Raw genomic sequence first — 26,392 nt, forward strand, 5'->3', positions numbered from 1 at the left:
AAATACATATAAAACACATGTATTTTTAACTGCTTTGTTTTATGTATTTTTAAAGGACTTGAAAAATACAATCTTAAAACTATACTGCAATGAATTCTAGTTATATCTATAAATTTAAGCCCTAATTACAAAAAGTCAAAATTCATAATTCTAAATGTGTTTTTTCAAAACATCTTTTATTTCAAAATCCAATAGCCTTTATTTTTTAATGATTACATTTTAGATAAGTATTTGAAGTCAGTTTCCTGCTTTGCAACATCAATTTTTAAAAAGCTATGGGTCTTAAGTGAAGGAATATAAATTAATGCTAGTCCCCACTGGTGGATTTGAATATATAACTTGCTATTTAAAGAAAATAACATGTAATAAACTTCCTAAGAAGTTAGATTCAAAATAACAGCACGAATTCCATTCTCATTCCATACCTTTACTTTTGCATCAATGCTAAATTTTTCTTTTCTCCAATGTGCTTCCTGCTTCCTCAGTTTCTCCAGGTCATTCAGCAGGTCAGCGCAGTGGGTACTTAATTTCTCATTTTCCTCCTTCAGAGTTTTTATAACCAGACTGTTTTGCTCTTCTTTATTCTGCACACACTCCTTAGTGTCCCGTAGAACAGTACCACAAGGGCCAATACACAAAACAACAACAACAACAAAAAAGCTGAGAACTAATCAGCAAATACAAACTGTGCAATTTTACCCTCCCAGCAGCTTCTTTTATATTTGATGGCCAAGGTCACCTGTATACTTTTATTGGCCTCTTTTCATGCAGGTGGATGGGTCATATTTTTTCACTGGATGACAGCTTTGATGAGTACACATTTGCAAAGAGCCCATTAATTGATCAAGCTGCCTTTGATGTTGTCCCCAGCTATTTTTGAGACCCACACAGACATAGCCTCCCAGACCTGGGTTTTATCAATTAATAATGCCAGTCCCATCAGAATCTAATTACAAGAAGCCACATATTCACACTCCTACTTTCTTAGCTCCATTTCCATCATTAACTATTTATCTGAAAGTTATAAAGCTTAGAGTCTGAGCTTTAAAGTATCTCAGAGTTTTTGCATGTGAGAAAACTGTATGGCACAGCAGGGCCTAAGGCAATTTTTCCTCCCAGCTTGTCACTTTCTGTGCCACAAAGGCTGACAAAGCTTAAAGTAGGACTTCAAAGAAACAGTAGCATAAAACTAGGTACAAGTCAACACACCTTAACTTCTTGACTTTTATCTTTAAATTTCTTCTGCAAGTCACTGAATTCTTTCCTTAAGAAAGCATTTTCTTCATCTACTGCCATCTTCCGTTTTACAAGGTCATTTATTTCCTGGGTTAGTCCTGATTCTCTCTGGAAAAAAAGCAAAATTACTATGAATTGGTATTTCTAAGAAAAAATAATTTCATACGAAAAGTTTGAGACTTTGATTGGTAATATTAGAATTAACTAGCTTTCATAACAACATCCATTATCATAATTTCTCATTTCCTATGACATGCCCAGAAATTGTCAAGTAAAACGTGCAGACATGTGCCAAGTTACTAGTTTAAAATGAAGTACACATAAAAACTGGACACCAAATATTCAGCCTCATACAGAAGCAAACTTTCTGGATTTAGTTGTGCAACACGGAAAAGAAACCCAAAATTTTACAAAATATTCTAATTAAAGAAAATGCTTATGTAGCTAAAATAAGAATTACATTCTATCTAAAACATTTTTTTAGAAAAACAGTTTTGTGAAAGCATGAGCAATTTTAAAGAATGAAAAACGGCAAGTCTGTTTTGGTACCCAAAATATCTTGCTGTGTAGAAAGGTATTCAAAATATTAAAACTGTGATAATTGTTAACCAAATATTCTTCTCACCTACCAGAAATACCTAAATCTAATTGAAGGATGTATCCATGATTCATGTCTTAGTTTCCCTCTTTTCAAATCTTTATAGCTTTTCCCTCAGAAAACTTACCCACTCTCTTGGCTTCTGGTCTCGTCTCTGTCTAAAAAACTACCCTATCCATAATCTGGACCTAACTCTCTTCCAATTACCAATCTCAGATTTCCAGTTTTCTATAAAAATACCTCCATTTTAACTATCTGCTGCCATCTCAAACCAATATGCTAAAACTGATATCCATGCCATAATACTGACTCTTTGCCAAACTTACTCAACTTTTGTCAACCCACTTATTTTTCCAACTAATATTTGAAACTATTATTCCTATGTTTTCTTGCAATGTTTAATTTAGGATTTCCATTTTATTTAAATATTATAAAATTCATATTTGATATGTGCTTTGTTATATTTTATCTTTATTTTATATAGAAAGAACTATATTATTTTCATAATTTTTATTAGAGTATAGTTGATTTACAATGTATTATTAGCTTCTGCTGTACAGTAAAGTGAATTAGTTAAATATATATATATGTGTGTGTATATATATATATACTGCTTTTTAGATTCTTTTCCAATATAGGTCATTACAGAGTATTGAGTTCCCTGTGCTATACTATAAGTCCTTATTAGGTACTCAATTTTATATATAGTAGTGTGATTATGACACTTCTATTTTACCTGTGTGTAAACTGGGTTATGAAGTAAAACGTATTTTTCTCAGTGTAGGGATCATATTAATGAAACATTGCTCTTGATTTATACTTAGAGGTGACATTACTCGTCCACAGGCCAACTGAACTTCAAGAGTTCTCATAACTTCATATCTGTACCAATAAAACACTCAGGCTTGGTAACGTTTTACAAATTAAGTATAAATGGTACCTCAATATAGTTTTAATTTTTATTGCTTATTTTAATTATTAGGGCATATCAAAATATGTTTGACATCAATCAAAGAGCATAAAAATAGGGGCATAAACATCTATAATTCATAACCTATTTTTCTATCCTCATCTAAGTCTCAGCCTCTTTCAAGGTTCAATTTTCACCTCCTCTATGAAGCCTTTCCTAACTATCACAGAAATTTCTATTTCCAAGTTTCTGTATTGCCTACATTATTCATTTGGCACATATTACCTAGAACTGCTAATTATCGATGTACTCATACTATCTCCCAAACTAAATTATAGTAAATGTTTATGAATGAGATTGACACTGATAAATTCAATCGTATGAACACTAAGACAGTGAAATATCTACAGGCCTATCCTTTGAAAGGAGAATTAACAAAAATTAAGCACCCTCATCTATCCTTGAGATTATTTAGACTTTAGAAAGGTGAGATACTAGACCAAATAATTTAACGTTTAGAAGCATTTGCCCGTTAATGAGAGCTAAACTCAACAGGAATAAACAACATGCGGCTGCTGGTGCTAAGTTGCTTCAGTCGTGTCCGACTCTGTGCCACCCCAGAGACAGCAGCCCACCAGGCTCCCCAGTTCCTGGGATTCTCCAGGTAAGAACACTGGAGTGGGTTGCCATTTCCTTCTCCAATGCATTAAAGTGAAAAGTGAAAGTGAAGTCGCTCAGTCGCGTCCGACTCTTCACAACCCCATGGACTGTAGCCCACCAGGCTCCTCCATCCATGGGATTTTCCAGGCAAGAGTACTGGAGTAGGGTGCCATTGCCTTCTCTGAATAAACAACATAAATGACAGCAATAACAAGTCCTTTCATGAAAATTATTTAATAATTGAAAAGTTAGCATTTGAGTGAATTTAGTAATCTACAGGACAAATACAGACTTAATCTTTAAATAAAAACACAGAATACAGTAGGAACTTAGTTAACCAAAACAATAATATTTTTAGGGATTCTCTTGTGGCTCACCTGGTAAAGAGCCTGCCTGGCCAGGAGACCCAGGTTCTTATTCTGATAATTAGCTTGATAAATGATCTTATATATCATAAATCATTAAAGTAATAAGTTAGACACAGATGTATTCCCAATGGAAGAGAACTGATAAACTCTCAAAGATCTGTTAAATTTTACATAACTCAAAATATTTTCCTAATAAAATGTACCCTCAATGATCTAGTTTTTATAATGGAAGTGACAGCTTCCATGGACATGACAACTTAGTCATGTCGGACTCTTGCAACCCCATAGACTATGCACTCCATGGAATTCTCCATGCCAGAATACAGGAGTGGATAGCCGTTCGCTTCTCCAGGGGATACTTCCAACACAGGGATCAAACCCAGGTCTCCCACATTGCATGCAAATTCTTTACCACCTAAGCCACCAGGGAAGCCCAAGAATACTGGAGTGGGTAGCCTATCTTCACAAACCAGGAATCAAACCGAGGTCTCCTGCATTGTAGGCAGTCTTTTCCAACTGAACTACCAGGGAAGCCTTAGCACAAGTATATATAGTTACAATTCATTTTTTTTCTTTTCCTTTTTAGAGAAGTATAGTTGATTTATAATAAATTCTATAAGTTTTAGATATATGACATGATTTCACAATTTAAAAGGTTATATTCCATTTATAGTTATTTGAAACGCTATATTCCCTCTGCTATATAATATATCCTTGTAGCTTATTTACTTTATACATAGTAGCTTGTACCTCTTAATCCCCTTCTCCTATCTCGTCCCTTCCCGCTTTGCTCTCCCCACTGGTAACTACTGGTTTGCTCTCCATATTTGTGACTCTGCCTCCTTTTTATTATATTCACTAGTTTGTTTGATTGTTCAGATTCCACATATAAGTGACACTGTACAGTATTTATCTTTCTCTGACTTCTTTCACTAAACATTAATAACCCTCCAAGTCCTAAATTTAGCTTCATGAAACCTTTTCAACAAACTTTTCTGGATAGAGTAAAATACATTCTTAATGGTCTGGCTTGAGTTAATATTAAAATAGCAAATTGAACTCAGAGGAACCATAAAGCATAAAGGGTAACAAGAGAAAGTATGGCTGGAACAAATTATTTATTATGGATAAGCCATGAAATGAATAATTCAAATCATGGTCAAAAGAAGTCTGTAGAGTAAGAAGAGAATGATAGTGGGTATGAATTAGGAAAAAAGTGGGGTGTGATGGCAGCAGTTCAAAAGACCTAAAACTCTATAAAACAATACTTGAGCATAGTTAATATATTATTTATATGACCTACTTTAAAATCCATAAAAAAGAGTTTAATGAAAAATAGAGAAGTAATGATATCAGTACAACTAAAACAAAGGTAAATGGATAAAGGGAAGGGGTGAGAGAATTAAATGTAACTGAGAACTGAAACTTATTTCTGAGCTTCCTAGAAGGTAAGAAAAAAGGGAAATTCAATGTTTAAAAATCATCTCATTAAATATAGCAAGCTATTAGTAGACTCAAGTTATCTAATGCAAAACTTCAAGGAAAATTTATTACAAGATTTACTTTATAACTAGCGGTGACAAAGCTAAAGCACAGTCTTAACCAAAAGAAGTTACACAGCATTTTTTTACACTATTATCAATAAAGCACGTAATAGTATTAGATTGCTCTATGAAAGTTTTTCGGCAACGAGCTAAAAAACTGTGTGTATAACTTTCTAGTAGTTTGACTAGATATGTGGTTAAGGAGTCAGCATTCTTGTTACTCTATTCCATAGATTACAAGTTTGGAACAGTAAGAACTATTTAACATTACTTGATGGAACAACAAACACATGATGAAGGAACTTCTGGCTTCCAGCACAGGATGCAGTAACTTGGAGGTTGTCTCTCCTATTCATACAACATGAAAAAAGTTGAACAAACTGAAAATCAGCAACTCTTGTCAGAATCATCAGAGAACTGAGGTCATAGGACAAATTGTTGTTCCCCAAACTAGAGAGACAGGCAATACAGAGAATCACAATACAGCAGAGCAAACTCCCTGAAACAAGAAAACTCCATGGAAACCAGTACCAAGAGTAGAAAAACCAAATCTGCAATTAACAAATCATTGGGGGATAAGTGTGGACATGCATGAGAGTTAAAAATGTCCTGGAGGAAAAAAAAAATGTCCTGGAGGGCCCAGTCTTAGAGGAGTTCCTATACTTTCATGAGTTTTACATATAGAACACTATTAGGTTGTCACAGTGAGGATCAGAAAAAAATCTCTTCCTGCTCTTTGCAGGAGGAGAGGGAACACAGACATTTTAAAATATGACCTAAGCATTTCTTAATTGAGATATCTGACATGCTGGACTGGATGAAGCACAAGCTAGAATCAAGATTTCCAGAAGAAATATAAATAACCTCAGATATGCAGATGACACCACATTTATAGCAGAAAGCAAAGAACTAAAGAGCCTCTTGATGAAAGTGAAAGAGGAGAGTGAGAAAGTTGGTTTAAATCTCAACATTCAGAAAACTAAGATCATGGCATCCTGTCCCATCACTTCATGGCAAATAGATGGGGAAATAGTGAGAACAGTGACAGACTTTATTTTGGGGGGCTCCAAAATTACTGCAGATGATAACTGCAGCTATGAAATTAAAAGACTCTTGCTCCTTAGAAGAAAAGCTATGACCAACCTAGACAGCATATTAAAAAGCAGAGACATTACTTTGCCAACAGAGGTCTATCTAGTCAAAGCTATGGTTTTTCCAGTAGTCGTGCATGGATGTGAGAATTGGACTAGCAACTAATCTGAGCGCTGAAGAACTGATGCTTTTGAACTGTGGAGTTGGAGAAGACTCTTGAGAGTCCCTTGGACTGCAAGGTGATCCAACCAGTTCATCCTAAAGGAAATCAGTCCTGAATATTTACTGGAAGGACTGATGCTCAAGATGAAATTCCAATCCTTTGGCCACCTGATGCAAAGAGCTGACTCATTGGAAAAGACCCTTACACCGGGAAAGATCAAAGGCAGGAGGAGAAGGGGACAACAGAGCATGACATGGTTGGATGGCGTCACCAACTCGATGGATATGTTTGAGCAAACTCTGAGAGCTGGTGATGGACAGGGAAACCTGGCATGCTGCAGTCCATGGGGTTGCAAACAATCCAACAAGACTGAGCAACTGAACTGACTGACCGTATAGATCTGCTAAACTGAGTATTTCCTAAAGCATTGGAAACTTATTGCCAGAGGTTATCTAAAAGAATGCTAAAATCCATTCTCTTCCATAGAGTAAACCTGTATGTGAGGAAGAGATTGTTCAGCCTGGAAGTAACTTTTCCCAAATTCGCTGAATCTTGGGTTAACCATGTGAGTAATTTCTCTCAATGAAATGTGAGTATAAATGATGTTTGCCACTTCCAAGTCTTAATTTTGTATCTGTTAGGCAGCTTAGAGTCAGACACAACTGAGCAACTGAACTGAACTGAACTGATTAGGTAGCCTGTTATTATTTAGTCACTAAGTCCGTTTGACTTTTTGTGACCCCGTGGACAGCAGGCAGGCTCTTCTGCCATGGGATTTACCAGGCAAGAAAACTAGCGTGGGTTGCCACACCCTCCTCCAGGGGATCTTTCCCAACTAACTAATATACAAGGCATATGGCAGTATTTTTCTATATTAGAATTCATTTTGATATTGTTTGACATTCAAGTCACAAATACAACTATTTTTCCCCAAAACAAACTAAAAAGTTTTAAAGTTTTATCATTATAGCAATAATTATTACATTTTCTATCCTGGAGAAGGAAATGGCAACCCACTCCAGTACTCTTGCCTGGAAAATTCCATGGATGGAGGAGTTGGTAGGCTACAGTCCATTGGGTCTCAAAGAGTCAGACACGACTAAGTGACTTCACTCACTCACTTATTACCTTTTCTATAAGGAAAATACAATTCTGGAGAAGGTATAAATTTCAAATGTATATGTCAGATAGGAATGTATATCCAACTTTACAACAAACTTATATAGAGAGATTTTTTAAAAATTAATTTTTATCCACATTAACTTCCATTTTTAATCCTTTAATAAAACAACCTAATAACAATAACCAATCTTAGATGAAAATTATCCTGACTGTTTAATTGGCTAGGAAGGAAAATAGAGTCAGAACTTGGAAAAGCAGAGTTACCAGAAAAAATTTTCATTTAATCTAGAATATAAAGATAATTTAGCCTATAATGGGCAATTGGGTATAAAATGAATTTAAATATATCATGATATAGACAATTCTTAAGATAAATTTATTTCACCTTTATTTTGAAGATGTTACTACCTCCAAACTGACTCTTGGGAATCAACGACCTACGTGGATTTTTGTAGTGATAGTATACTGAAGATATAATTATCTATAATTTTTAATATTTACCATTACATATAATTGTATTAACTATAATTATAGGATTGCATCATTTGAAAGTGAAAGTTGAAAACATCAAATAGAATCATCCCAGTTATTGTTAATCTTTTGTACAAATTAAAGCATTAAAAAATTTGTAGGATTCAGAAGCAAATGATAATTGTTAAAAATAAATAGCAATTTCAACAAAAAGTGAGTGACAGTTATTACTATAAAATTAAAACACCATCTTAAGAGTTTTAATGTATAAACAACATAGTCTATAACCCAAAAACACAAAGAAGAAAAACAGCCTAAAGTAGTAACTTGACTATAGTAGTAGGACAACATAATGACCCTGATATTCTTGTGAATATTACTGCAAAAAAACTTATGTTTGTAAAGACCTACTATATGAAACAAATATCATAAATTTAGTATTTTCTGTTATACCACCAACCTGTTCCAATTCTTGTATTTTAGCATCCTTGACTTGCAGAATTTCTAAAACTTTTCTGTCTTTAGCTTCAGATTTCAGTTTTTCTCTAGAAATAAAAAATATCTATACTGAAAATTTATTAGACATTATTTTTGAAAGTTTATTAGACATTATTTGTAGCCAATTCTCTTAATTTCCACATCCTAATAATGAGTTTCACATTAAACTATAGAAAATTAAATTATCCGATGTTAACAACCCTTTCGGATTTAATCAGAAGCCATATGGCAAGTGATAATTTATAACTGCTGCCAACTAAGACATCTTCATACAAAAAAAGTTTCTACATTTATATGCATTACAAAACATACTTAAAACACATTTAATCTTGACTGCAACAATCACTATATCATAAATTTAAAATAATTATTGAGTATATTAATATCTTCATGTTAATATACTTTTATATTGCAATTATTAATATTAACTAATATTAATATAATAAAATTATAACATGATTAATATTAATAATTAAGAATACAATACTTACCATTTTTTAAGTAAAAGAATTAAAAGAGAGAAAGCTTGAGATTTACTAACAGTCAACATTAAATAAATAAGGGAGAAATTTATTGGGTGCTCATATTTTAAATTTTAAAAATAGGTAAGAGAAATAAAAATCTGTACCTAAATCACTGATGAATCACAAAGTGTACAGGTAGGAAGAAATTAAGAACCCTCACCTGAGAAAAAAATGAGATGAAGCAAAGGGCTTTAGAAGGCAAAAGTGGGTATTAGAATTAAGAGACATATACGACATAAAAGCATTACCACTGCTGGTGACCAAGATGGCAGAGTCGGAAGACCCTAAACTCACCTCTTTCCAGAGACAACACCAAAATTACAACTAGTTATGAAGGAGCTATTTATAGGAAAATAACTGAAAATTAGCAGAAAAGATACACTACAAATAAAGATATGAAGAAACCACACTATGACGGTTGGGAGGAATGGAAATGCAATACAGTCAGTATCCCCAACCTCGGATCAGTGGCCTCTAAATGGGAGGATAATCACAAATATAGAGATCTTCTCCAAGGAGTAAGTCAAGCTCTCCAGCCTTGATATCCCACACCAAGTAGATGAGACCACAGAACAATGGGTTTTGAAAACCAGTGGTGTACATGCTGCTTCCCAGGTTGCTAAGTGGTAAAGAATCCACCCAGTGCAGGAGACACAGGAGACATGAGTTTGATCCTTGGGTCAGGAAGATCCCCTGGAGGAGGAAATGGCAACCCATTCCAGTATTCTTGCCTGGGAAATCCAGTAGACAGAGGAGCCTGGTGAGTGACAGTCCATAGGGTCACAAAGAGTAGGACATAACTGAGCACACATGTATGGGTCTCACGTTCGGAAGAGCTAGAGAGCTGCAGGAAACAGAGATTCCACTTTTAAAGAACGTGCACAAAATCTCACACAGTTCAAATTCCAGTGGAGATACAGTAGTATGACAGGAGCCTGGATCAGATACTCCTGCTTGTCTTGTAACACCTCCTGGGAAGGCAAGAGGCAATTGGGAACACCTTGGGCATAGAGATGTTGGAGACAGCCATTCTAAGGGAGTTGTTCTACTGCAATAACACCAGAACTGGCAAGTGCTATTTTGGAACCCTTCCTCTACCCTATTAACATGAGAGGATGTCCCACACATCTGCGGTCTAGTACCAGCTGCAAATCACCCCAGGCTGCATAGACAGTCATGCAGGGACCTAGCCCTAGGTCCTCCTGGGACATACAGCCAATGACACAGAAATCCTACCTTTTCCTCCAGTAAGCTCACAGCCACTGCATGTGGCACAGTCTCACAGCCAACTGGGCCAGAGGCCAGCTCTGCCTAACAACACATTGACAGTGGTCAGACCCACAGGAGTGGAAGGGTACATGCTGCCAACATAAGAAGACCCCTAAGGCACACAGCTCTGGTGATCAGGGTGTGCTGCCAGACCCCATGTAATGACTACTTCTCCTGACTGACTTAGTACAGAAAAATAAACAGAGAGAATACAGAAAGATGAGGAGACAGAGAAACATGTTCCAAACAAATAACACACAACCTCAGAAACAGAAAAAACAACGTGGAGATAAACAATCCACCTGAAAAGAGTTCAGTAATAGTCAAAAAGAGGTTCAATGAACTGGAGAGAAAACTGAATGAACATAGTCAAAATTTCAAAGAGTTTAAAAATATAAATAAAAATCAGAGCTGAAAAATACAATGACTTCAATGTTAATAAAAAATACAGTAGAAGGATTCAACAGTAGATTTGATGATACAGAGTAATGGATGAGCATCTGGAAGACAGAGTAGTAGAAATCTCCCAAGGAGAAAGGAAAATAGTAAGTTTTAAAAAGTAAAATATTTTAAGAGGCCTCTGAAACAACACCAAGCGTACTAACATTTGCATATAGGGGTGCCAGAGAAGAGAAAGATAAAGTAGAAGGGAACTTATTTAAAAAAATAATACCCCAAATTTTCTTAACCTGGGAGATGAAACAGATATCCAAAGCCAGGAATCACAGTGACAACTCAGAACCATGACCCCAAAGAGGTCCACTTGAAGACACATCATAATTAAAATGGCAAAAAAATAAAGCGAGAGTCTTAGAAGCAGCAAGGGGAAAGCAACCAGTTAAGTATACAGAAACTAACATAAGGTGATTAGCTAGCTGACTTTTCAGCAAAAACTCTGCAGGCCAGAAGGAAGTTACACAATATATTTGAAGTTATGAAAGGAAAAAATCTACAACAAAGAATACTAGCAAAGATATTATTCAAATTTGAAGGAAAAGATAGAGTTTTACAGACAAGCAAAAGTTAAAAAGAGTTTGGCAGCACTAAACTGGCTTTACAGGAAATGTTAAAGGGACTTCCATAAGCAAAAAAACAAAGAAGACTACAACTAGAAATATGAAAATTATGGAAGGAAAAATCTCACTGGTAAAGACAAATACACAGTAAAGGTAGTAGGTTAGTCACTGATAAATCTAGCAGGAAGGTTAAAAGACAAAAGTAGTAAAATCATCTATTTCCACACTAAGCAATTATTACAATAAGTAAAGGATACAAGATTTAAAAGAAGTTTAAAAAAAAGACATCAAAAACATTAAATATGTGGATGGGTGGAGTAAAAATGTAGGGTTATTAGAAGGCATTGAACTGGCTTCTGGTTCAAGATGGCGGAATAGAAGGATCTGCACTCACCTCCTCCTGACAGAGCACCAAAATTGCAACTAGCTGTTGAATAACCATCAACAGGAGAGCACTAGAATCCACCAAAAAAAGATACTCCATGTCCAATGACAAAGAGGAAGCCGCAGCAATCACAATAAAATCAAATCCCATAACTGCCAGGTGGGTGACCCACAAACTGGAGAACAATAATAATCAAGATCTCTCACTGTTGTGAAGATTCTGAACCCCACGTTAGGCTTCCCAGCCTGGGGACTGGACAAAGGGACTGGAAATCCCCATGAAATCTGACCTTGAAGGCCAGCGGCATTTGATTTCAGGACTTCCACAGGACTGGGGGAAACAGAGACTCCAGTCTTGCAGGGCACAAACAAAATTTTGCATGCCCGAGAAACAGAGCAAATGAGCAGTGATCCCACAGAAGGCTGAACCAAAACTACTTACTTGCTAGTGCTGGAGGGTATCATGTGGAGGTGTGGGTTGGCAGGGGCTTGCCACAGGGATACAGGCTCTGGCAGCAGCAATCCTGGAAGCCCCCCTTGATGCAAGCCCTCTTAGAGGTCACCATTAAACCTACCACAGAGCCCATAGATCCCAGGGCTGGGTAACCTCAGGCCAAATAACTAACAGAGAGGTAGTGCAACCCCATCCATCAGCAGATAATTAGATTAAAGTTTTACTGAGCAAGGCCCTGCTGACCAGAGCAAGGCCCAGTTTTTCCCATGGCCAGTCCCTCCCACCAAGATGCTTACACAAGCCTCTCAGCCTCCTCCATCAGATGGCAGGAAGAAGAAGCAAAAAGAACCACAATCCCACAGCAGCTAGAACAAAACCACATTACAGAAAGTAAATCAGAATTAAAAAAGCAGGTTACGTCCCAGATGATAGGACAAGATAAAATCCCAGGAAAGCAACTAACTGAAGTGGATATAGGTAATCTTCCAGAGAAAGAATTCATAACAAAGATAGTGAAGGTGATCCAGGATCTCAGAAAAACAATGGAGAATATACAAGAAATGTTTACCAAAGACCCACAAGAACTAAAGAACAAACAAACAGAGTGAATAATACACTAGAAAGAATCCATAGCAGAATACCTAAGGGAGAAGAACAAATAAATGACATGGAGGACAGAATGGTGGAAATCACTGCCACAGAACAGAAAACAGAAAAAGAATGGAAAAAAAAAAAAATGAAGACAGCCTAAGAGACCTCTGGGACAACACTGAATGCACTAACATTCACATTATAGGGGTCCCAGAAGGAGAAGAAAGAGAGAAAGAAAGAAAGGACCTGAGAAAATATTTAAAGAGATAACAGATGGAAATTTCCCTAGGATGGGAAACGAAATGGTCAACCAAGTCCAGGAAGCACAGAGAGTTCCAGGAAGGATAAACCCAAGAAGGAACACACAGAGACAAACAGTAATCAAACTGACATATATTAAAGACAAAGACAAAATATTAAGAGCAACTAGGGAAAAATGACAAACAACACACAAGGGAACACCCATCAGGTTACCAGCTGATTTCTCAACAGAAAATCTACAAACCAGAGGGAATGGCACCATATATTTAAGTGAAGAAAGGGAAGAAACTACAACCAAGAATACTCTATTCGGTAAGACTCTCATTCAGATTTAATAGAGAAATCAAAAGTTTTCCAGGAAAGCAAAAGTTAGGACTTCAGCACCACCAGATCAGTTTTACAACAAATGCTGAAAGGACTTCTCTAGACAGGAAACACAAGAGAAAGAAAAGACCTACAGAAAATAAAGCCAAAACAATTAAGAAAATGGTAATGGATTAAACGCACCAATCAAAAGACAGAGACTGGCTGGGCAGATGAAAACAAGTGCATATATGCACTTCCACTTATCAAATCACTCTGCTTGACCCCTCAAACTGTATGTAATTATTTTATATTCTTAGGTTTAATCATATTCCCATTATGGCTTGCAATTGTAATTATCTTTTCATTTGGGTCTCACTATTGATTGTGAAAACTGATAAATAAATATTACTATTGTGATTATGTAACTACCAATCACTTAATACAATTGTATCATAATTGGTCAACAGAAAAATAATAGAATTCTGTATCACCAAAACTACCATTTAATAGAAAAACCTATAATCACTTTCTAAAATCCAGATGCATATTGAATTATCTTGAAATTTTTTGACAAATATAAATGTCCAATATTTCTTTATTTCCTCAAAGCTCCAGATATGCCTCTAATGAACAGACATGTTTAAAAACAACTGGACTATATGATGATCTTTTACTAGTTTAACTTTTCCTATTTCATATTCAGTGCTCCCATTTCATTTAGTTGATGTTTTCCAATTTCTCCATCTCTTCTCTTTTTGATGTTTTTTCTCAAGCCTTTCCAAGTGTAGTAGAAAAGTTTCATATGCATATATATATAAGTAGTATCCATAATATATATATTTTAGAAGACTTATGAATTCCTGCCTAACTAAAATTTTTTATTTCACTTGTTTGATTCCACAAGTTAAGTTCCACTTGTTTGACTTTCACATGAATAGAATGCTATATTTCTAATTAGAAAAAAATAGATAAGCAACAAGTAAAGCAAAAGATTTACTTTATAGCACAGGGAACTATAGACAATATCTTATAATAACTTATAATGAAAAATAATCTGAAAAATAATATATGTGTATATGTATAATGAATCACCTTGTTGTGCACCTGAAACACTGTAAGTCAACTATGCCTCAAATATACATACATACAGACATATATATATATATATCTCTTAAGAAAAAAAAGAATTCATTGAACTTAAAGAGATCAAGTTAAATTAATCACATATATATATATGTTGTTTATATAAACCTCATGGTAAACACAGATCAAAAGCCTAAAATAGATACACAAAGGAAAAAGCGAAAGGAACCCAAACATAACACTAGAGACAGACATCAAATCACAAGGGAAGACAGCAAAAGAACAAGAAAAGAATGAACAAAAAAGAACTACAAAAACAACCCCAAAGCAATGAACAAAATGGCAATAAATACTAGCCTATTAAATAATCACTTTAAATGTAAATGGACTAAATGCTCCAGTCAAAAGACAAAGAATGGCTGAATGGATACAAAAACAAGTCCTATAGCTATGCTGCCTATGAGAGGCTCACTGTAGATCTAGACACACACAGAACACAAGTGAGGGGATGGAAAAATAATTCCACAAAAACAAAAAGAAAGGTGGGATAGCAATACTTATGACATTAAACACTGTAACAGAGACAAGAAAGGACATTACATAATGACCAAGGAATCAAAAAGATGTAATTGTAAATATATATATGCTAAACATAAGAGCACCTACACACATAAAGCAAATATTAAGAAACATAAAGGGAGAGATTGAAAGTAACATGATAATAGTGGAGGATTTTTAACACAGCATTTATATATCAATAGAGAGATCATACAGGCAAAAATCAATAAAGAAACACGGGCCTTAAATGACACATTAGAATCAGACATAATCAATCAATGCATATAGAACATTTTGCTCAAAACAATCATTAAAAAAGGGCTTAAAAAAATAAAATCAGAAATAAGTAAGGACAAGTTAAAAACAGCACTACAAAAATACAAAGGACCATAAATGTTACTGAGAACAAATATACGTACAAGAAAATGAAAAACTTAGAAGAAACAAACAAATTCCCAGAAATATACAAACTCCTAAGACTGAATCACAAAGAAATAGGAAATATAAACAAACCAATTAATAGTAACGGAATTCAATCAGTAATAAAAAACTCCCCACAAATAAAGTCCAGGCCCAGACAGATTTACAGGTGAATTTTACCAAATATTTAAAGAACAGTTAACACACATGCTTCTCAAAACATTTCAAAAAACTGCTCCTGCGCCATCACAGCCACCAAACTCCCACGTCCAAGGTCAGGGGCGGCAGCCTAGAGGAGCTACCCCATGTCCAAGGAAAGGAGCAGCGGCTGCACTTTGCTGGAGCAGCCATGAAGAGATACCCCACGTCCAAGGTAAGAGAAACCCAAGTAAGACAGTAGAAGCTGAGAGAGGGCATCAGAGTGCAGACAGACTGAAACCACAATCACAGACAACTAGCCAATCTGATCGCACTGACCACAGCCTTGTCTAACTCAATGAAACTAAGCCACATCCTGTGGGGCCACTCAAGACGAACAGGTCATGGTGGAGAGGTTTGACAGAATGTGGTCCACTGGAGAAGGGAATGGCAAACCACTTCAGTATTCTTGCCTTGAGAACCCCATGAACAGTATGAGAAGGCAAAAAGGACACGGAAAGATGAACTCCCCAGATCAGTAGGTGCCCAATATACTACTGGAGATCAGTGGAGAAATAATTCCAGGAAGAATGAAAGGATGGAGCCAAAGCAAAAACAATACCCAGTTGTGGATGGGACTGGTGATAGAAGCGAGGTTCGATGCTGGAAAGAGCAATATTGCATAGGAACCTGGAATGTTAGGTCCATGAATCAAGGCAAATTGGAAGTGGTCAAACAGGAGATGGCAAGAGTGAACATCGACATTCTAGGAATCAGCGAACCAAGATGAACTGGAATGAGTGAACTTAACTCAGATGACCATTATATCTACTACTGTGGGCAGGAATTCCTTAGAAGAAATGGAGTAGCCATCATAGTAAACAAGAGTCCAAAATGCAGTACTTGGATGCAAACTCAAAAACGACAGAATGATCTCTGTTCGTTTCCAAGGCAAACCATTCAATATCACGGTAATCCAAGTATAATACCCGACCAGTAACACTGAAGAAGGTGAAGTTGAACAGTTCTATGAAGACCTACAAGACCTTTTAGAACTAATATCAAAAAAAGATGTCCTTTTCATTACAGGGGACTGGAATGTAAAAGTAGGAAGTCAAGAAACACCTGGAGTAACAGACAAATTTGGCCTTGGAGTACAGAATGAAGCAGGGCAAAGGCTAACAGAGTTCTACCAAGAGAAAGCACTGGTCATAGCAAACACCCTCTCCCAACAATACAAGAGAAGACTCTACACATGGATATCACCAGATGGTCAACACCGAAATCAGACTGATTATATCCTTTGCAGCCAAAGATGGAGAAGCTCTATCCAGTCAGCAAAAACAAGACCAGGAGCTGACTGTGGCTCAGATCATGAACTCCTTATTGCCAAATTCAGACTTAAATTGAATAAAGTGGAGAAAATCACTAGACCATTCAGGTATAATCTAAATCAAACCCCTTATGACTATACAGTGGAAGTGAGAAATAGATTGAAGGGACTATTTCTGACAGACAGAGAGCCTGATGAACTATGGACGGAGGTTCGTGACATTGTACAGGTGACAGGGAATAAGAAAAAGAAAAATAAATGCAAAAAAGCAAAATGGCTGTCTGAGAAGCCTTACAAATAGCTGTGAAAAGAAGAGAGGTGAAAAGCAAAGGAGAAAAGGAAAGATATACCCATTTGAATGCAGAGTTCCAAAGAATAGCAAGGAGACATAAAAAAGACATCCTCAGCGATCAATACAAAGAAATAGAGGAAAACAATAGAATGGAAAAGACTAGAGATCTCTTCAAGAAAATTAGAGATACCAAGGGAACATTTCATGCAAAGATTAGCTCGATAAAGGACAGAAATGATAGGGACCTAACAGAAGCAGAAGATATTAAGAAGAGGTGACAAGAATACACAGAAGAACTGTACAAAAAAGATCTTCATGACCCAGACAGTCATGATGGTGTGATCACTCACACTCACCTAGAGCCAGACATCCTGGAATGTGAAGTCAGGTGGGCCTTAGGAAGCATCACAACGAACAAATCTAGTGGAGATGAGGGAATTCCAGTTGAGCTATTTCAAATCCTGAAAGATGATGCTGTGAAAGTGCTGCATTCAATATGCCAGCAAATTTGGAAAACTCAGCAGTGGCCACAGGACTGGAAAAGGTCAGTTTTCATTCCAATCCCAAAGAAAGGCAATGCCAAAGAATGCTCAAATTACCACACAATTGCATTCATCTCACACGCTAGTAATGTAATGCTCAAAATTCTCCAAGTCAGGCTTCAGCAATACGTGAACTGTGAACTTCCAGATATTCAAGCTGGTTTTAGAAAAGGCAGAGGAACCAGAGATCAGATTGCCAACATTCGCTGGATCATCGAAAAAGCAAGAGAGTTCCAGAAAAACATCTATTTCTGCTTTATTGACTATGCCAAAGCCTTTGACTGTGTGGATCACAATAAACTCTGGAAAATTCTGAAAGAGATGGGAATACCAGACCACTTGACCTGCCTCTTGAGAAACCTGCATGCAGGTCAGGAAGCAACAGTTAGCACTGGACATGGAACAAGAGACTGGTTCCAAATAGGAAAAGGAGTACGTCAAGGCTGTATATTATTACCCTGCTTATTTAACTTATATGGAGAATACATCATGAGAAATGCTGGGCTGGAAGAAGAACAAGCTGGAATCAAGATTGCTGGGAGAAATATCAATCACCTCAGATATGCAGATGACACCACCCTAATGGCAGAAAGTGAAGAACTAAAGATCTTCTTGATGAAGGTGAAAGAGGAGAGTGAAAAAGTTGGCTTAAAGCTCACTATTCAAAAAACTAAGATCATGGCATTGGGTCCCATCACTTCATGGCAAATAGATGGGTAAACAGTGAAAAACTTTATTTTTCAGGCTCCATAATCGCTGCAGATGGTAACTGCAGCCATGAAATTAAAAGATGCTTAATCCTTGGAAGGAAAGTTATGACCAACCTAGGCAGCATATTAAAAACCAGAGACATTACTTTGTCAACAAAGGTCTGTCTAGTCAAGGCTATGGTTTTTCCAGTGGTCATGAATGGATGTGAGAGTTGGACTATAAAGAAAGCTGAACACTGAAGAATTGATGCTTTTGAACTGTGGTGTTGCAGAAGACTCTTGAGAATCCCTTGGACGGCAAGGAGATCCAACCAGTCCATCCTACAGGAGATCAGTCCTGGGTGTTGTTCATTGAAAGGACTGATGTTGAAGCTGAAACTCCACTACTTTGGCCACCTGATGCAAAGAGCTGACTCATTTGAAAAGACCCTGATGCTGGGAAAGATTGAGGGCAGGAGGAGTAGGAGACAGCGGAAAACGAGATGGTTGGATGGTATCATTGACACAATGGATATGGGTTTGGGTGGACTCTGGGAGTTGGTGACAGACAGAGAGGCCTGGCGTGCTGTGGTTCATGGGGTCGCAAAGAGTCAGACACGTCTGAGTGACTGAACTGAACTGAACTAACACTCATGCTTCTCAAACTATTCTAAAAAACTGCACAGGAAGAAATGCTTCCAAACTCATTATACGAGGTCAGGATTACCCTGATACCAAAACCAAACAAAGAATCCTAAAAATATAAAATTACAGGTTAATGTCACTGATGAACATAGGTGCAAAAATACTCAACAAAATATTAGTAAAACAAATTCTACAATACATTAAAAGGATCATGAAAAGTGAAAGCTGCTCATTCATGTCTGACTTTGTGACCCTATGGACTATACAGTCCATGAAATTCTCCAGGCCAGAATACAGGAGTGGGTAGCCATTCCCTTCTCCAGGGGATTTTCCCAAACCAGGGATTGAACCCAGGTCTCCCACATTGCAGGTGGATTATTCCAGCTGAGCCACAAGGGAAACCCCCATGATCAAGTGAGATTTATCCCAGGGATGCAAGGATGGTCATTATTCACAAATCAATGTAATACACACATTAAAAGAAATGAAGAACAAAAATCATATGATCATCTGAGTAGATGTAGAAAAAGCTTTTGACAAAAATTCAACAACCATGTACAATAAAAACTCTCCAGAAAGTGGATACAGAGGTAAATTACCTCAACATAATAAGAGCCATATAAGACAAACCAACAGCCAACATAATACTCAAAGTTAAAAAGTTGAAAGCATTTTCTCTAAGATAGGGAACAAGACAAAGATGCCAACTCTCACCACGGTATTCAAAAAACTATTAGAATTTCTGGCCACAGCAATCAAATCTGGAAAATAAATAAACCCAAATTGAAAAGAAAAAAGTAAAACTGTCATTGTTTGCACTTGACATGAGAGTACAGATAATGCTAAAAGAGCTACCAAAAAACTACTAGAACTAATATATGAATTCAATTAAGTGAAGGATACAAAATTAATAAATCAAAATCTGTTATATTTCTATATATTAACAATGAACTATCACAAAGGGAAATTAAGAAACAAAAGCAAAATAAATAAATGGTACTACATCAAATTAAAACACTTCTGCACACTGAAGAAAATAATTAACAAAAAGAAAAGGCAACATACTACATGGGAGAAGATATTTATACACAGTATAACTGATGGCAAGGGTTTAATATCTAAAATATACAAAGAATTCATACAACTCAATATCAAAAAACTAATTTAAAAGGGGGCATATGATCTGAATAGATATTCTTCATAAGAAGACAAACAGATGGTCAATAGAAACATAAAAAGGGGCTCAACATCACTATGTAAGGGAAATGAAATTAGGTACCACCTCATACCTGTCAGAATGCCAATCATCAAAAAGACAACAAATAAAAAGTATTGGAGAGTGGGTAGCCTATGCCTTCTCCAGTGGATCTTCCCCACTCAGGAATCAAATCTGCGTCTCTTGTATGGCAGGTGGATTCTTTACCAACTGAGCTATCAGGGAATTTGGGACATATACAAAAATAAACTCAAAATGGATTAAAGACCTCAATTTAAGCCTAGAAACCATGAAACTTCTAGAAGAAAACCTAGGCTGAAAGGTTTTACCAAGAAAGAGTATTGTTTTGTCAAATACCCCTTCTATGATGATTGATGTGACCTGTTCATGTGATTTTCTTTCTTAACTTGTTAATATGCTAATTCTGTTTACTTGATTTTCAAATATTAAACTAGACTTGCATCCTTGGGGAGGAAAAAAGTATTGGAAAGGATGTGCACTGTTGGTGGGGTGTAAATTGGTGCAGACATTATGAAAAACAGTACAGAGGTTCCTCAAAAAGTTTAAAATATAACTGCCATAATGATCCACCAATTTCTCTTCTGGGTATTTAACCCAAAGAAAACAAAAACACTCTTTTAAAAAGATAAAAGCATACTAATGGTCACTGTAGCATTATTTATAATAGGTGAATTATGGAAGCAACCTAAGTGCCCATCAATAGATGAATGGATAAAGATGTGATACACACACACACACACACACACACACACACACACACACAATGGCATATTTCTCAGGTATAAAAAATGAAATCTTGCAATTTGCAAGACCATGAATGGATCTAGGAGGAATTATGCTAAATGAAAAGTCATACAGACAAAGACAAATATCATATGAGCTCACTTATATGTGGCATCAGAAAAACAGAACAACAAACAGAACACTCACAGATATAGAAAACAAATGGGTACTGCCAGAGAAGCAAGGGAGAGAAACAGGTGAAGTGGATTAAAGATACAAATCTCTACTTCTAAAACAAACTACAGGGATGCAACATACAGGATAAGGAATAGGGTCAATAAAAGTGTAATAAGTTTGTATGGGGACAATTGGTTTACTAGACTTACCATATCATTCCATAACGTATATAAATGCCAAATCACTATGTAGTTCACCTGAAACTAATATTATATATCAAGTATATTTCAATTTAAAAAAAGAAGGAGGATTGGAAGAATCAATATTGTCAAAATGGCTATTCTACCCAAAGCAATCTATAGATTCAATGCAATCCCTATCAAGCTACCAACGGTATTTTTCACAGAACTAGAACAAATAACTTCACAATTTGTATGGAAATACAAAAAACCTCGAATAGAAAAAGTAATCTTAAGAAAGAAGAATGGAACTGGAGGAATCAACCTGCCTGACTTCAGACTCTACTACAAAGCCACAGTCAATCAAGACAGTATGGTACTGGCACAAAGACAGAAATATAGATCAATGGAACAGAATAGAAAGCCCAGAGATAAATCCACGAACCTATGGACACCTTATCTTTGACAAAGGAGGCACGGATATACAATGGAAAAAAGACAACCTCTTGCCAGTGATCCTGAAGTATCTCCTATAGAGCATTAAAAACGCATGTAGTCTTCCTTCTAGCATAGTTGATCTAAATTTCTCTTTGATGATGGTTTACAACTTCACAACCACATGGCATTGCTAGTAATAAAGGTTTGAGAAGAAAAAGAAAAAAAAAAAAGACAACCTCTTTATCAAGTGGTGCTGGGAAAACTGGTCAACCACTTGTAAAAGAATGAAACTAGAACAATTTCTAACACCATACACAAAAATAAACTCAAAATGGATTAAAGATCTAAATGTAAGACCAGAAACTATAAAACTCCTAGAGGAAAACATAGGCAAAACACTCTACGACATAAATCTCAGCAAGATCCTCTATGACCCACCTCCCAGAATATTGGAAATGAAAGCAAAACTAAACAAATGGGACCTAATGAAACTTAAAATCTTCTGCACTACAAAGGAAACTATAAGTAAGGTGAAAAGACAGCCCTCAGATTGGGAGAAAATAATAGCAAATGAAGAAACAGATAAAGGATTAATCTCAAAAATATACAAGCAACTCCTGAAGCTCAACTCCAGAAAAAATAAATGACCCAATCAAAAAATGGGCCAAAGAACTAAACAGACATTTCTCCAAAGAAGACATACAGATGGCTAACAAACACATGAAAAGATGCTCAACATCACTCATTATTAGAGAAATGCAAATCAAAACCACAATGAGGTACCATTGCACGCCAGTCAGGATGGCTGCTATCCAAAAGTCTACAAGCAATAAATGCTGGAGAGGGTGTGGAGAAAAGGGAACCCTCTTACACTGTTGGTGGGAATGCAAACTAGAACAGCCACTATGGAAAACAGTGTGGAGATTTCTTAAAAAACTGGAAATAGAACTGCCATATAACCCAGCAATCCCACTTCTGGGCATACACACTGAGGAAACCAGATCTGAAAGAGACACTTGCACCCCAATGTTCATTGCAGCACTGTTTATAATAGCCAGGACATGGAAGCAACCTAGATGCCCATCAGCAGATGAATGGATAAGGAAGCTGTGGTACATATACACCATGGAATATTACTCAGCCATTAAAAAGAATTCATTTGAATCAATTCTAATGAGATGGATGAAACTGGAGCCCATTATACAGAGTGAAGTAAGCCAGAAAGATAAAGAACATTACAGCATACTAACACATATATATGGAATTTAGAAAGACGGTAACAATAACCCTATATGCAAAAAAGAAAAAGAGACACAGAAGTACAGAACAGACTTTTGAAGTCTGTGGGAGAAGGTGAGGGTGGGATGTTTCGAAAGAACAGCATGTATATTATCTATGGTGAAACAGATCACCAGCCCAGGTGGGATGCATGAGACAAGTGCTCAGGCCTGGTGCACTGGGAGGACCCAGAGGAGTCGGGTGGAGAGGGAGGTGGGAGGGGGGATCGGGATGGGGAATACGTGTAACTCTATGGCTGATTCATGTCAATGTATGACAAAACCCACTGAAATGTTGTGAAGTAATTAGCCTACAACTAATAAAAAAAAATAATAAAAAATAAAAAAAGAAGGAAAAGCATATCAATAGTTAAAGGAGACAAATGCAGATGGCACTAATAATACATAAAAATTTTTAAATCAGACTTCCAATAATTTAGCATAGTAAGTTTGATTTTAAGTATAACAAGGACAATGATCTAGGGTAACAGAGAAACAGATGCTTTGTGTTAAGGAACTGGGCAGCAAAAGGAAGGTTGTTTGTTGTTATGGAATAATTAATAAATAAGTCCATAAAGGTGTATTTGGGTGGAGACTTGAAGGAAGGAAGTGAGAGTCATGGAGCTTCTGGTGCATGCATGTGTGATCAGCTGTGTCCAACTCCTTGCGACCCCACGGACTGTAGCCCAACAGGCTCCTCTGTCCATGGGATTCTCCAGGCAAGAATACTGGAGTGGGTTGCCATTTCCTATTCTAGGGAATCTCCCCCATCCAGGGATCAAACCCACATCTCTTACATCTCCTGCACTGGCAGGCAGATTCTTTACACGAAGCCACCTGGGAAGCGCTCATCAGTTTTTTAGGCCACAAGACCTGTACCAAGTGCAAAGCACTGAGGCAAGAGTATAACTCAAAGAACAGCAAGCGTAAACTGACACTAGTCCCTCATGAAAGCTCATGCCTGAGATAGCAGCCTGCAGTCACAAGTAAATTTAAGTTTCTGATAGGCATTCCCCAGTAGTCCTTGTGATCAACAGTCTCCCCTGCCTTCCAACACTTCTCCCTCTTGTGTGTCCCTTAGGTAAGACTCTCTGTGGAGCTGATCTGAAAGCATTCCAACCACAAACATTAATAAAGGCATATGCCCCAGGTCTGTCCTTCTCTGGAGCACTCTGCCTTGACCTCCCTTGCTGTCCCTTGAAGCAGGCTAAGTACTTCCTCCAGGATCTGTAAGATAAATTTTCTATTCCAACTTTTCTTGGTCTGCTGTTGAATCATGGTTCACTATCCACCACTCTGTGCTCTACTTAATACAGGGTTAAATGTTAGTTTGACAAATTCATAACAGCTACCACTTAGGTAGGAGTAAGAATGGGAAACAAAGTTTTAGAAGTTGGGAATCCCTTGGCAGTCCATTAGTTAGGAGTTGGTGCTCTCACTGCCAAAGTGAGTCTGATCCCTGGTCAGGTACCTAAAATCTCATAAGCTGCTCGTATGGCCAAAACTCTAAAAACAAAACAAAAAAAAAGCTGACAACTGAGTTAGCATAAAATAGTATTCTAGGATACTGGACAGTAAGTGAGGCAGAGGAAAAAAAAAATTGGATTACAACCAATTAGTATTAAGCACTGAGGTTAGTGGTCCTCAATTTAAACTTATGTAAGACCAGTCATCATGTTTTAGAGTTTTACTCTAGCCATGTTGAGCCCTCTGGATGTAGGCAGACAGTAGATGCAGAGAGTTGGAATAAACATTTGAAATTTTGTAAACATGCTATGACTACTATTTTTACTATCTTGCTAATTTTCTCTTTACTAGGCATTAACAACATGTTTAGTGCATGATCACGATACACTGTCTTCAACCAGGCTTTCCTTTTACTTGGGCTTCTTTCATTAATAGATACTCAGAGTGCCTGATGAACTATGGACAGAAGCTCGTGACACTGTATAAAGAGACAGGAATCAAGACCATCCCCAAGAAAAAGAAATGCAAAAAAGCAAAACGGCTGTCTGAGGAGGCCACACAAATAGCTGTGAAAAGAAGGGAAGTGAAAAGCAAAGGAGAAAAGGAAAGATATACCCATTTGAATGCAGAGTTCCAAAGAATAGCAAGGAGAGATAAAAAGCCTTCCTCAGCGATCAACGCAAATAGAGGAAAACAATAGAATGGGAAAGACTAGAGATCTCTTCAAGAAAATTAGAGATACCAAGGGAACATTTCATGCAAAGAAGGGCTCGATAAAGGACAGAAATGATAGGGACCTAACAGAAGCAGAAGATATTAAGAAGAGGTGACAAGAATACACAGAAGAACTGTACAAAAAAGATCTTCATGACCCAGATAATCACGATGGTGTGATCACTCACCTAGAGCCAAACATCCTGGAATGTGAAGTCAAGAGGGCCTCAGGAAGCATCACAACGAACAAATCTAGTGGATGTGATGGAATTCCAGTTGAGCTATTTCAAATCCTGAAAGATGATGCTGTGAAAATGCTGCATTCAATATGCCAGCAAATTTGGAAAACTCAGCAGTGGCCACAGGACTGGAAAAGGTCAGTTTTCATTCCAATCCCAAAGAAAGGCAATGCCAAAGAATGCTCAAATTACCACACAATTGCATTCATCTCACACGCTAGTAATGTAATGCTCAAAATTCTCCAAGTCAGGCTTCAGCAATACGTGAACTGTGAACTTCCAGATATTCAAGCTGGTTTTAGAAAAGGCAGAGGAACCAGAGATCAGATTGCCAACATTCGCTGGATCATCGAAAAAGCAAGAGAGTTCCAGAAAAACATCTATTTCTGCTTTATTGACTATGCCAAAGCCTTTGACTGTGTGGATCACAATAAACTCTGGAAAATTCTGAAAGAGATGGGAATACCAGACCACTTGACCTGCCTCTTGAGAAATCTGCATGCAGGTCAGGAAGCAACAGTTAGCACTGGACATGGAACAAGAGACTGGTTCCAAATAGGAAAAGGAGTGCGTCAAGGCTGTATATTGTCACCCTGCTTATTTAACTTAAATGGAAGAATATATCATGAGAAATGCTGGGCTGGAAGAAGCACAAGCTGGAATCAAGATTGCTGGGAGAAATATCAATCACCTCAGATATGCAGATGACACCACCCTAATGGCAGAAAGTGAAGAACTAAAGATCTTCTTGATGAAGGTGAAAGAGGAGAGTGA

At 36.9% G+C, this 26,392-nt stretch overlaps 1 protein-coding gene across 4 annotated transcripts in view; it reads right to left on the reverse strand.

Annotated features, from left to right (window-relative positions):
- The window catches only part of CNTLN (centlein), a 428,538-nt gene that overhangs the window by 228,890 nt on the left and 173,256 nt on the right, over positions 1–26,392 (reverse strand). For 3 of the 4 annotated variants that reach the window (XM_065908218.1, XM_065908219.1, XM_065908217.1), the window contains exons 3-5: positions 8,625–8,709; positions 1,210–1,344; positions 426–596 (exon numbers count right to left, since the gene is read on the reverse strand). In XM_065908218.1, coding sequence (XP_065764290.1) covers positions 426–596; positions 1,210–1,344; positions 8,625–8,709 — 391 coding nt within the window. The remainder of the gene's footprint in view (positions 1–425; positions 597–1,209; positions 1,345–8,624; positions 8,710–26,392) is intronic. The other variant, XM_065908220.1, reaches the window with a different exon arrangement.

Source organism: Muntiacus reevesi, chromosome 17 (assembly GCF_963930625.1).
Source record: "Muntiacus reevesi chromosome 17, mMunRee1.1, whole genome shotgun sequence".
Taxonomy (NCBI): domain Eukaryota; kingdom Metazoa; phylum Chordata; class Mammalia; order Artiodactyla; family Cervidae; genus Muntiacus; species Muntiacus reevesi.